This window comes from Physeter macrocephalus, chromosome 4, assembly GCF_002837175.3.
Source record: "Physeter macrocephalus isolate SW-GA chromosome 4, ASM283717v5, whole genome shotgun sequence".
In the NCBI taxonomy this organism is placed as follows: Eukaryota; Metazoa; Chordata; class Mammalia; order Artiodactyla; family Physeteridae; genus Physeter; species Physeter macrocephalus.
Window position 1 is genome coordinate 75,989,252 of NC_041217.1, and position 13,588 is coordinate 76,002,839.

At 43.6% G+C, this 13,588-nt stretch overlaps 1 protein-coding gene across 1 annotated transcript; it reads left to right on the forward strand.

Annotated features, from left to right (window-relative positions):
• Window positions 1-7,674: 7,674 nt before the first annotated feature.
• On the forward strand, window positions 7,675-13,570 carry LOC102995016 (uncharacterized; the record flags this gene model as incomplete). Its single annotated transcript, XM_055083895.1, has 3 exons — window positions 7,675-7,771; window positions 8,877-9,161; window positions 11,511-13,570. Coding segments are annotated over 3 exons (819 nt in total), but the record flags the coding sequence as incomplete, so codon positions are not given.
• Window positions 13,571-13,588: the final 18 nt, after the last annotated feature.

Here is a 13,588-nt window from a genome sequence, read left to right on the forward strand (position 1 = left end):
AATAATTCTGTGCTTCCCTGGTGGCGCAGTGGTTGCGCGTCCGCCTGCCGATGCAGGGGAACCGGGTTCGCGCCCCGGTGTGGGGGGATCCCGCATGCCGCGGAGCGGCTGGGCCCGTGGGCCGTGGCCGCTGGGCCTGCGTGTCCGGAGCCTGTGCTCCGCAACGGGAGAGGCCACAGCAGAGGAAAGCCCGCATACCACAAAAAAAAAAAAAAAAAAAAAGATTCTACATAGAAGTGAGATCACATAGTATGTGTCTTCCTCTGTCTGACTTATTTCATAATGTCCTCAGGTCTATCCATGTTGTTGCAAATGGCAAGATTTCATTCTTTTTTATGGCTGAGTAATATTCGTGTGTGTGTGTGTGTGTGTGTGTGTGTGTGTGTGTGTGTGTATGTGCACTGAATTTTCTTTATCCATTAATTTGTTGATGGACACTTATGTTGTTTCCATATCTTGGCTATTGTAAATAATGCTGCAGTGAACATGGGGGGTGCACGTATCTTTTTGAGTTAGTATTTTCAAATTTTTCACTTGTTTCATGAACAATGGAGACATCATTGTTTACAGTCTTTATGATAACTCCAATATCTCTATTATTTCAAAGGTCAGTTTCTGTTGCCTGATGTGTCTGCTGGTTCTCATGCGTAGATCTAGTTTCTTTGTTTTCATTATCTTTGAATAGGCGCTACTTGTTGTATCTGAAAAAACAGTTTTGTAATAATTTGAGACTTACAATGAAGGCTTTCCTGCCAGGCACCTGGGAACACTCCCAGCCTAGAACAAGCTTAAACCAAGTAAAATGTGTGAAATATGCTCTGAAGTTAATTGTATTACAGAGGGGATGTTTCATTTCTAGTTCACCTTCATCCTAAGATTATAGCCATTTGGGGTCCTAGCTTTTTATAGGAATGCATTTCTGGTAGACACCCCAACTTATGCAGAGCCTGATCTTTTATTTCTGCTCTATTAGCCACAGGAGGCTGTCACACCAAATTTGCAGGATCAGGAAGTGCCCTTAGCAAAAAGTATGGCTTCTATTCTTGTTTATGTCTCTGGCTTCCAGTTTTTCCTTACTTTAGACCTGGTGATTCTTTATTGTCTAATCATCACCTTAATGCATTTAAGAATACATTTTCTGTATTTTATCCAACACTTGTTTGTTTTCAGAAGGAAGGTTAATTTAAATATTCTAGCCACTATTACCAGAAATGTATCATCAACTTTTAAAATATACTAAATGCCTCAAAAAATAAGGTCATGTTTTACTGCTATGGCTCTGACTTAAATCTAAGTTGCTAACACCACAAGATGGAGTACAAATCACAGTTCAACCATTGTAAAAACTGTCAGACCACTACAAATACAGATTTTACTACAGAAAATTACTACAGAATTTTCTTTCCCCTCTTTTTCCTAACTCATTCCAGCTATCAGTCTATTCTGGGCCATGCAAGCGAAGGCTTCAGTCTCAAAATCTAACTTTTTTTCCCTATGGATCCCCCAGATGGCAATCCTATACATGTTCAGACTTTACTTTGGATAAGAAAATCAAGTCATATCATTTAAAATTAAACTGTTTATTTTTATTATGTAATTAGAAGAGTGTAGTAGACAGATGCACATGTATATCTTGGCTAGAAATTGAGATAAGTTTTCACAAGTGAGAATCAAGAATGCCACCGTAGAACCATCGGCCTCAACTTCACTTGTCTGAATAAGATGGCACAGCCTAGTTTCACCACAACTGAGAGCACACTATTTGGCATTTTCCAGTGCCCTTGAAGTTTTCAGTTACCTGCCGGAGGACAGGTCATGTAGAATAACAAATGGTGCCAGGTTCCAAGTGCCTTCAAGTGACAGAAATAAAGATTTAAATAAACAGAAGCTGAGTCTGCAAAGGAAAGTGGCTCTGCTGTCAAAGGATTCTAGAGTACAAAAGTAGAGGGTTTACTTAGGATTTCAAGGAAGCAATAGAGAAATCTTCACCAGTTTTTATCCTTGAGATCCTTTTGGTGGTTGTGACCCTACAGTGGGATAATCCTAGGATCGTTTCCAACCCTAAGGATATCTTAGGACCCAAGAAACCTAATTTCTGGCAATTCCGACTATCATAAAGCCTATTCAATAAGTCATTATCTAATGTTGTATCTGGAAATTGTTATTACTATTGTTTCCTATTTGAATGGTCGTCTCATTTCCTGCTTCAAAATGATATCTAGAAATAATGGCTTAAGACCACATTCTCAATTTTTAGGTGAAAAGTAGTCTCTGGAGACATCAGACACAATAAAATACTCTCTTAAATGACAGTAAAGTATATGGATTGGGAATCAGGAAAACAAGAGTGTTCTCTTAGGAGATACAGACATTGATAGAGCAATTGAAATTATGCCATCTACCCCTAATGTGCTATGTAGGAGGGAAATTCTTGCCTTACCTAACCAGTAGATGGGGCTACCAAGATGAAAAATAAATTTTGATCTGGTTCAGTTCTTTTCTGACCCATATGCTCTTGAAAATTTGAAAACATTTCACTCTTTTTTCTTTTTGTGTTTCAATGTAGATAGTTTCTTTTGATTTATCTTTAAGTTCATTTTTAAGTCAAAATCTTTCAAATATTGGCAATTTCGTATGGCTCAATATAATAGATTAACCTAATGGGCAAAATTCAGATTTGCTTATACACAGCTTAATAATATATTTTTTAAAGACTTTGCCAACTTACTTACATTGACAGTGTGTAAAAGTATCCATTTTCTTTCATTCTTTCCAACCTGATATTATCAATAATTTTTACAAACCTGAAGAGGAGGTTGTGGGAACTCGGGGGGCAGTCTTGTGGGACTGAGCCCTTACCATGTGGGGTCTGCACTTTGAGTAATTAGTATGAGAATTGCTTAATGTGGGGGGAAAACTCATATATTTGGTGTCAGGAGTGTTGTGAGCAGAGGAAATAATTTTTTTCTTTTAATATGTGTGAAGGAAAAACCACCCTTAACCTCACTTATCTTGGGGAAGAGGGGGGTGCCACAAATCTGACACTGGAAATGGCCTTTCCCCATGTGCGTCTTCTGAACTGAACCAACTGCCATCTATTTGAGCTAGGATAACAATATTCCTAACCAAAACAGGGAGAATAGTGATATGATCCCAGGGAGTCCTTGTACTCCTAGACGTCTAATCTTATCTATTTCATTTGGTCTTATAGTTCATAGTTCTTGAAACTGTAGAGACAGAACTGAAGACTGGGCCATGTTTGGGGCAGTGATGTCTCTAAGATCAAAAGAACCAAGACTTGGATCTAGAAGTGAGTAGTGGAAAGGGAAAGTATATGGTTGTAACTTAAGAACAATCTCAATCCTCCCTGAGTTAGTATTTGTCATCCTCTTACTTACGCTGCTCCTAAGAGATTCCATTCAAGCCTTTGTGGCTCAGCAGTGGGCACAAACGTAGCTCTTCTCCTTCCAGAATAGTGTTCAACAGAAAACCTTGACATAAACTATGCATTGTATCTATATGATGCCATCTTCATGGAGTCAGGTGAGAAGGCCAGAGGATCCAATCTGAAATGCTGTGACTTAAACAGGGTCTTTACTTTTTTTATTTTTTATTTTTTAATAATGTGCTATATCTTTCTAATTTTTTTTTAAATTATTTATTTTTGGCTGTGTTGGGTCTTCGTTTCTGTGCGAGGGCTTTCTCTAGTTGTGGCAAGCAGGGGTCACTCTTCATCACGGTGCACGGGCCTCTCAGTATCGCGGCCTCTCGTTGCGGAGCACAGGCTCCAGACGCGCAGGCTCAGTAGTTGTGGCTCACGGGCCTAGTTGCTCCGCGGCATGTGGGATCTTCCCAGACCCGGGGTCGAACCCTTGTCCCCTGCATTAGCAGGCAGATTATCAACCACTGCGCAACCAGGGAAGCCCCAGGGTCTTTATTGAGTTCTAATGTAATATCTTAAATTATAGTTGTAAAAAGAAAAGTCTCCCTATGTCCCTTTTGACTACAATAAGGCTGTGCTTACCCTCTGAAAAGTCAGAAGAAGATTAATACAACATTTACCGTTACCAAACCAAATGAGTCCGCTCACCGCATGCAGTAAAGCCAATCTACTGACACTGGGTTGTGGTGAAGGAAAGTGCACCATTTACTGTAAGGCACCAGACAAAGAGTCTGGGCCAGCTAATGCTCAAAAAACCTGAACTCCCCTATGGGTTTCAGGGAGACATTTTTAAAGGCAAGGGGAGGGAGGGGAGTCTCAGGGTATGTGATCAGCTCGTGCACAATTCTCTGATTGGTTGATGGTGAGGTAACAGGGCGGTGTCACAGGGGTTAACATTATCAATCCTCAGGCTCCAGTAGCTCTGGGGGCTACAGTGCTCATGGTCATCAAGTAGTTAACTTCTTCCATTTGGTGGGGGTTTCAGCATCTGTAAAACAACTCAGGAAATGTGCATCAGATACTGTTATCTATGTACTTCAGAGAAAAACTAAAGATTCTGTGACTGCCATATGGCCAATTTACTGTTTAAATTCTTATCAGTTCTCCTGGCCCAGCTGTTATTTTTGCCACTACATGTTCACATCCTTTTAATCCTTAACTCTTGAGCCAGGCTTTTGTGACTCAGGGGAGGCCTGGGAGACTACAGCTTTTCTACAAAAAGGAGGCAGGCAGAGGACAAGGTGGTGAGGGGTCTGTCCCAGGAAAGCTCTATAGGGTCCTGCTCTGTTACGTGCTAAAGAATTTGGAGCTCATTTCTGAAGGTGACAAGGAGCCACCGAAGAATGTTAAAGGAGGAGTGAGTGACTCTCCCACTTACCAGCTGTGTGGCTCTGATAAAGCCATCTCACCACTGTGAACCTGAGTCTCCTAATGGGTAAAATAGGAATAGACGCCTGTCGTCTGGGGTGATGGCAAAGAATGAACTGGCTCATGACCATGAGGCATCCAGCTCAGCCCTGGTATGCAGCAGCTTCTGGACAGCAGATCAGATTCTGTGTGATCCCTCCCTGCAGAGAAGAAGCTTTAAGGAGGCCAGGCAGGGCTGTTCTGTGGCCCAAGGTCCCAGGTGTGGGATTTGTGGGTGAACACCTTTGAGCAGACTTCCTTCTAGGGCACTGGGAGGACTCCATCGAGGCTGTGCTTGCTGTGCTAACTTACCTCTTGGAGTAGCAGAAGCTGAAAGCCTTTTTATTTTTTTTTTTTAACACAAGAGAACTCTTAGCTTGGGGTTGGAAACCATCTGCTTTCTTCTATTGGTGAGCTGCAAATTCTAATGATTATAATCTATTAAATACTTACAGAGCACCTATTAATACCTGGAGTCTTCTGGCTACTGGAGATATGTCAGGGACCAAGACAGACAAATTTCTGCCCTCATAGGCCTTTCATTCTAGTGGGAAAGGCAAATAAAATACAAGTAAAATGAAACTAACATAAAATTTTTGGTAAGTTGTAATGAGTGCCTTGATGGGAAAAACAAGGATCTGAGTGAGAGAAGAATCGAAGTAGAAAGTCAGGGAAGACTACACTGAAGGGGGGACATTGGAACTCAGACCTAGAGGAAGAAGAGGAACTAGGGTTGCAAATAAGGGAGGGACCAGGAGGAAGCTTTCTGGGTGGAGGGAAAAGCACTTGCAGAGGCTGGGAGGTGGGGAGGGGCTTGGTCTGGGATGGGAATTGAAAACCACCAGTGTGCCTGCAGCAAGGGGAGCACGGGGGAGGGGGACTGGACATTCGGAGAGACAGTTTGGCTACATATCACAGGGGTTAAGAGCGCAGGCTTGGGGAGTGAATCATATTTTCTCTGCGGCTCATTAGCTATGTGATCTTGGACATGTCACCAACCTTTCCAAACCTCAGTTCTCATCTGGAAAATGGACTCAAAAGGAATACCCGCCTCCTAGGAATATTATGGCTATAAATGAGTAAATACTTAGCAGAGTGCCTGACACATAGTAAGTGCCCCACTCCTGTTAACTGTAATTATTAATAAGTGGAGGGTGGGTTGAAGCCAGACAGACTTGTGTTGAAAACTGGCTCTGCTGCATGATTGCTTTGTGCCATAGACAAGTAAGCCTCCATGCCTTCTGTTTCCTCATCCATAAAATGGACGTCATATTCCTATCCTCTCATCTTAGGTTATTATGGGGATTATATGAAGTGATTTATGTGCGGCCATCCTGAAGGTAGGAGCCAACCTCTCAAGGTCTTTTAATTATTTTAAAGTATTTTCCCGAATATATCCAGCCTCTTTTTAAACACTCAAAAAAGAGACAGACAAAACCTTAATGAGGGAGTTCCCTGGTGGCACAGTGGTTAAGAATCCACCTGCCAATGCAGGGGACATGGGTTCAAGCCCTGGTCCGGGAAGATCCCATGCGCCACGGAGCAACTAAGCCCGTGCGCAACAACTACTGAGCCTGCGCTCTAGAGCCCGTGCTCCGCAACAAGAGAAGCCACCGTAATGAGAGGCCCGAGCACCGCAATTAGACAAAGCCCGCGCGCAGCAACAAAGACACAATGCAGCAAAAAAACCCAAAAAACGAAAAACAGGGAGGGCCCATTTGACTTGGAGTTTGTTTTTACCAGCTATATCACTGATTTGCACATATGTTGAGTATTCCTATCAGTTTAAAAGCATATATACATACACCTGGATATGTTTGCCTTTCTGTGTGTTTGTCTTAGTATGTGTGATCCCATTAACAAATTAGTCAGGAGTTAGAGTGTATTAGTTTCTTATTGCTCTGTAACAAATTACCATAAATTAAGCAGCTTAAAACAACATACATTTATTATCTTTCCATGGGTTAGGAGTCTTGGCACAGCTTGGCTGGGTGCTCTGCTGAGGCTGCAGTCAGGGTGTTGACTGGGCTGTGTTCATTCCAGCAGCTCTTCCAAGTGCCCATGGTCATTGGCAGAATTCAATTCCTTGTGGTTGTAGGCCTGAGGTCCCCACCTTTTTTGCTGGAGGCCAGTCTCATTTGCTGGAGACCCCCTGCCATGTGGCCCTCACAAAGGCCCTCTTAACAACATGTCAGCTCATTTCTTCAAAGCCGGCAGGAGTCTCCTGCAGTCCAGTCAGCTAAGACAGTCTCATATAATGTAACATCATCATGGGAGTGACATCACATAACCTTTATCATATTCTGTTGGTTACAAGCAAGTCATAGGTTCCAGCCACACTCAAAGGGGTTATACAAGAGTGTGACTCATTGGGGACATCTTAAAATACTGCCTACCACATAAAGTAAGCTGTTTTTGTCCCAACCAACTTCTGAGATCTGGAAAGGAAAGATAAAAAGGGGCTGTGTGCACAGCTGCCGGTAAAGATTACTTTTCTTCCCAGCAAAGCTAAAGATATTTGAGGAATGTGAGATAGGCCTCAAATTCAGCAGAGCTCTGAAGTTGGAATGTTACAAAGAGAAAAAAGATAAGATAAGCCCCTAGGGTCCAGCTTTGGCTTCCTTGTACCTCTGCTACCATATACACATGTTTTGGGTCCACATTTTCCAGATTGGCTACTACTCCAGGTCTCGCAGAGTCTTCACTGAAGGGGAACCTCTGGCCTTGAGGTGTCATGGATGGAAGAATAAGCTGGTGTACAATGTACTTTTCTACCAAAATGGCAAAACCTTTAAGTTTTCTCCTCAGAATTCTGAATTCACCATTCTGAAAACCAACCTGAGTCACAGTGGCATCTATCACTGCTCAAGCATGGGAAGGCATCGCTACACATCAGCAGGAGTATCTATCACTTTATAAAAGGTATTGTATCTGAATAGTCATAGAGCTATAGTTTTAAGAACCAGAGGAACCATCATAAATTATCACTTCAATTTACAAGTGAAGAAACTGAACTAGAGAGAGGTAAACTGCCTTATGAAGGCCACACAATGACCAGTGACTGGACTGGGATCAGAACTGAGGTCTTCTGGGTCCTTGTTCATTGCTCTTTCCAGTACACTACAGTGCCACATCAATAATTCCAGGAGCTAATGTCAAGGCCATGGCATAGTGAGAATCCATTTCATCAATTTTATTTTAGTTGCAAGGAGTAGTGACTCACTCAAGGTAGGTAGGTAGAGTTATTAGAAAATAACTCAATGGAATCTCATAAAAGCTCCAAAGCCAGGAAGACATTAGGATGTGGTTATACTTCCTGTCTATCTCTCAGGGACCCTGTGGCCTCTCTGGTTCCACTTCTCTCTGAACATCTGCTAACTAAGCAGTTTCCTCTGTCCCAGTTTGCATGTGGCCCTTGTTGTTACTGTCTCATGGCCTTTTATCTTAGTACTCATAACCACTAGCAACTTTTTTCTGTCTGAAAAATAGTTCATTCCTATGGGAAAGAAATTCTTGTCCCAGATTATTTATTTATTTATTTGGCCATACTGCGTGACTTTCGGGATCTTAGTTCCCTGACCAGGGATCGAACCTGGACCCCCTGCAGTGGAAGCGCAGAGTCCTAACCACTGGGCCACCGGGGAATTCCCCCAGATTATCTTTTGAGGCAGAAACACAAGTAATGAGTCACTGAACTGGCTAGTGTAGGGGTCAGTGTCCACTCCTGGTCAACCATTACCAAAGGGCATGGTCATATAATAACATGGCTATTCAGGGAAGCATGGACTGTGTAGAGGTGTTCTCCCCAGTAGAATAGGGGCAAACTGTCAACTGTAAGTATGTCTATGAGGAAACCCCAAGAATGACTCTCTGCTAGAAGTAGGGAAAATTATGTCTTATAGATGCATTCTCTAGGGGCAGGTTTCCCAAAGGGGGTGGGAATATATCTTCTATTAAAAACAAACAAACAAACAAAAAACCTTGACACTGGAGCAGGCCACCCTATCCCTATCAACTTTTTCTTTAGAGCTATTTCCAGCCCCAGTGCTGACAGCATCCTTGTCATTCCCCCTCCTAGAGGGGAATCTGGTCAACCTGAGCTGTGAAACAAAGTTGCTCCCACAAAAGCCTGGTTTGCAGCTTTACTTCTCCTTCTACGTGGGAAGCAAGACGCTGATGAGCAGGAACATATCCTCTGAATACCAGATACTACCTGCTAAAAAAGCAGACTCTGGATTATACTGGTGTGAGGCTACCACAGAAGATGGAAATGTCATCAAGCACTGCCCTGAGTTGCAGCTTCAAGTATTTGGTGAGTGAGAATGATGGGAACTGACCGGCACATGAGGAGATGCTCCCTTATCTCCTGTGGGACTGAGGTCTCATGACACCTTTTTCATAGCTCAGCCAGGAAAAACCATGAACAGGTCTTTCCACTCTTGATTCAAAACATAAGCATTCTCCTCATAAACTTCCTTAAATTTCCTTCCCTTTCTTTTTCTTTCTTTTCTTTCCTTCCTCCATTTATTTCCGTCCCTTTGTCCTTCCTTCTTTATTTTCTCCTGCCTTCTCTCTCTCCCACTCCCTCCCTCCCTCTTTCTCCTTCTCCCATTCTCCTCTCTCTCTCTTTCCTCTCTCTTCCTCCTTCTTTCCCTCCCTCTCTCTCCTCCTCTCTCACCAATAATCTAATCAACAATATACTGACTTCCTCTTATCTGTTGTCATAGGTATGGGGATATAAAGACATTGGGGTGCAGTTTTTACTTCAGGGAGCTCATACCGTAGATTAGCGAGATAGGGATTTTGTGGATTGCACATAAATACTTGCCCAAGTGTCTATATATGGCTGAGGTGGAGGAATTGTGAGCTCCAGAACAAAGACTCTTTGGGAAAAAAAGTTTATCTTCAACCTAAATTCTAATCATTAAATGGCATAGAAATAGCAGTTGTCTCTGAAACTAGGGAGTAAGTCCACCGGCAAGGCCCTGGCAGTTAAGCTCTTAGGAGGAGCCCGCCACCTGTCTATAACCATATAGCCCAGCTGGAGCTACCATCAGCTCCCTCCTGCCCCTAAAATTACCAGTGTCTGCTTTGGGTACAGACATATCGGGTCTCAGCCAACCTTCTCTTCCAAACATAACTCAACCAGATCCCTCTGGTTTCTAAATAGCATTTACTCTCTGTCATTTTCTTTTGCAGGCCTCCAGTCACCAACTCCTGTCTAGTTTTGTTTCCTTTTTTATCTGGCAGTAGGGATAATATTTTTGGTGGACACTGTTTTCTGTGTGATAATACATAAGGAACTACAAAGAAAGAAAAAGTGGAATTTAGAAATCTCTTTGGGTTCTGATCATGGAAGGAAGGTAACTTCCTACCTTCAAAATGATAGATATTTAGAAGAAGAGCTGAAATGTAAGGAACAAGAAGACCTGCAAGAAAGGACACCCCAGGAGAAGCCCTGGGAGGGTAGGCAGTGGCAGCAGCGCAGTGGTTGCCCACAGATTTAGACAGTCCCTACCCCTCTTCTCTGTGTATAAGTGCAGGGCACAAACGTCCAAAAGTTGAAAAACACTAGAACTGTGAGTCCCACGGCATCTAACTCTTAAAGCGAACAAATGAGGTGACTTCAATGGAGATAAACTTGAAAATTTGGTAATCAGCGATGATTTGAAGTGAGACCTACTCTAAAGAAATTTTTTAAAAACTTGGAAGTCGCATCTAGCCTGATTATCCTATTAGGGTAGTCTGAGCAATAATTTATTTCTGGGGACAGGGTGGAAAGGTAAGTGTGTGTATATGTAAGAGATTAACAGAGAAAGACAGACAGAATGAGAGGGAGAGAGGGAAACAGTAAGAGAGGGAGGATATGAGGGAGACGAGGGAATAGTATAGGAGGAAACATAACCCACAAATGATTCTGAGTGACTGAGAAAGAGAGCTCACACCTCTTGGTGCTCAGGATGGTCCTTTCATGGCTTTTCTCTTTAGCACACTGGCATCCATACATCTTACAGAGATATAAGGGAGTAACTCATGATGAGAAATGAGTGCATTATTTTTGACTTTCATTTGAGGTTTTCTCATAACCTCTCCGTGTACAGAGACACCAGGGGTCCTGCTTATCTGTCCGAGTCCCCTGCCCCATAGGAAGGCAGAATGTAACTGCTGCTTTCCTTAATAAATTAAACCCAGCTCTCCAAGTATGGCACTGCATGTGGGGTAGGGGCAGTGATATCATAAAGCCCCAGCTCCTACTTCCAGAGAGTTATTTTACCCTCTGATTTTATAGATGATTCAAGATCTACTACTCTCCCACTTGGACAAAATATTTTCCTGTTACTCTATAACACAGCTGAGAAAAAAATGAAATACGTGAATAAGACTTTGCTAAAGCTTAGAAAAAAACAGGTTATAAACAAACCTAGCAACATAATTCTTAGATTATTTGGTTTAAAAAAATGTAGCTTATCTGCCAAACAAGGATGCCTCCCTGCCCAGCCTCTGTCCTGGTTCCACATGGCAGGACTCGCCTTTAACACACCCCCTCCAACTAGAAGCACCTTCAAGCAACTGGGGACTTGAAGCAGATGGAAAAGCACGTTAGCCCACTGCTTTCCTAGTCTGTGGACAATGAGAATATTCTTCTCCCCTTATTCTTAAGGAAAAGTACAGAGGAGACCTTCAAGATGGCAGAGGAGTAAGACATGGAGATCACCTTCCTCCCCACAAATACATCAAAAATACATCTACATGTGGAACAACTCCTACAGGACACCTACTGAATGCTGGCAGAAGACCTCAGACTTCCCAAAAGGCAAGAAAATCACCATGTACCTGGGTAGGGCAAAAGAAAAAAAGAGACAAAAGAACAGGGATGGGGCGGAGCTTTGGAGCCATGGAGGAGAGCGCAGCAACAGGGGTGTAGAGGGAAAAGCAGAGAGATTCCTGCAGGGAGGATCGGTGCCGACCAGCACTCACCAGCCTGAGAGGCTTGTCTCCTCACCCGCCGGGGCGGGCAGGGTCTGGGAGCTGAGGCTCGGGCTTCGGAGGTCAGATCCCAGAGACAGGACTGGGGTTGGCTGTGTGAACACAGCCTGAAGGGGGCTAGTGCACCACAGCTAGCTGGGAGGGAGCCTGGGAAAAAGTCTGGAACTGCCTAAGAGGCCAAGAGACCATTATTTTAGGGTGCCCGAGGAGACGGGATTCCTTCCCTGTGTGCCCAGAGAAGGCAGAGCACCACCTAAATGAGCTCCAGAGATGGATGCGATCCACGGCTATCAGCTCAGACCCCAGAGACGTGCATGAAACGCCAACGCTGCTGCTGCAGCCACCAAGAATCCTGTGTGCAAGCACAGGTCACTATCCACACCCCCCCGGGAGCCTATGCAGTCCACCACTGCCAGGGTCCCGTGATCCAGGAACAACTTCCCTGGGAGAACACACGGCATGCCTCAGGCCGTTGCAATGTCAAGCCAGCCCCGCGTTGCAAATATAACTACTGTACCCCTCCCTCCCCCAGGCCTGAGTGAGCCAGAGCACCCTAATCAACCACTGCTTTAACCCTGTCCTATCTGGGTGAGAACAGATGCCTGAGGGTAATCTACATGCAGAGGCGGGGCCAAAACCAAATCTGAACACCAGGAGCTGTGAGAACAAAGAAGAGAAAGGGAAATTTCTCCCAGCAGCCTCAGGAGCAGCAGATTAAATCTCCACAATCAACTTGATGTACCTGCATCTGTAGAACACCTGAATAGACAACGAATCATCCCAAATTGAGGAGGTGGACTTTGGGAGCAACTGTCGACTTGGGGTTTGCTATCTGCGACTGATTTGTTTCTGATTTTTATGTTTATCTTAGTATAGTTTTTAGTGCTTGTTGTCATTGGTGGATTTGTTTATTGGTTTGGTTGCTCTCTTTTAAAAAATTTTTTTAACAGTTTTTAAAAATTTATTATTATTTAAAAAATTCTTTTTCTTTCATTTTTTTCTCCCTTTTCTTCTGAGCCATGTGGCTGACAGGGTCTTGGTGCTCTGGCCTGGTGTCACGCCTCAGCCTCTGAGGTGGAAGAGCCGAGTTCAGGACATTGGACCACCAGAGACCTCCCAGCCCCACATAATATCAATAGGCAAGACCTCGCCCAGAGATCTCCGTCTCAACGCTAAGACCCAGCTCCACTCAAAGATCAGCAAGCTACAGTGCTGGACACCCTATGCCAAACAACTAGCAGGACAGGAATACAACCCCACCCATTAGCAGAGAGGCTGCCTAAAATCATACTAAGTTCACAGACGCCCCAAAACACACCACCAGACGCGGCCCTACCCACCAGAAAGAAAAGATCCAGCCCCTACCCACCAGAACACAGGCATCAGTCCCCTCCACCAGGAAGCATACACAAGCCACTGAACCAGCCTCACCCACTGGGGGCAGACACCAAGAACAACGGGAACTACAAACCAGCAGCCTGTGAAAAGGAGACCCCAAACAGAGTAAGTTAAACAAAATGAGAAGACAGAGAAATATGCAGCAGATGAAGAAGCAAAGTAAAAACCTACCAGAACAAACAAATGAAGAGGAAATAGGCAGTCTACCTGAAAAGGAACTCAGAGTAATGATAGTAAAGATGATCCAAAATCTTGGAAATAGAATGGAGAAAATACAAGAAACGTTTAACAAGGACCTAGAAGAACTAAAGAGCAAACAAACAATGATGAACAACACAATAAATGAAATTAAAA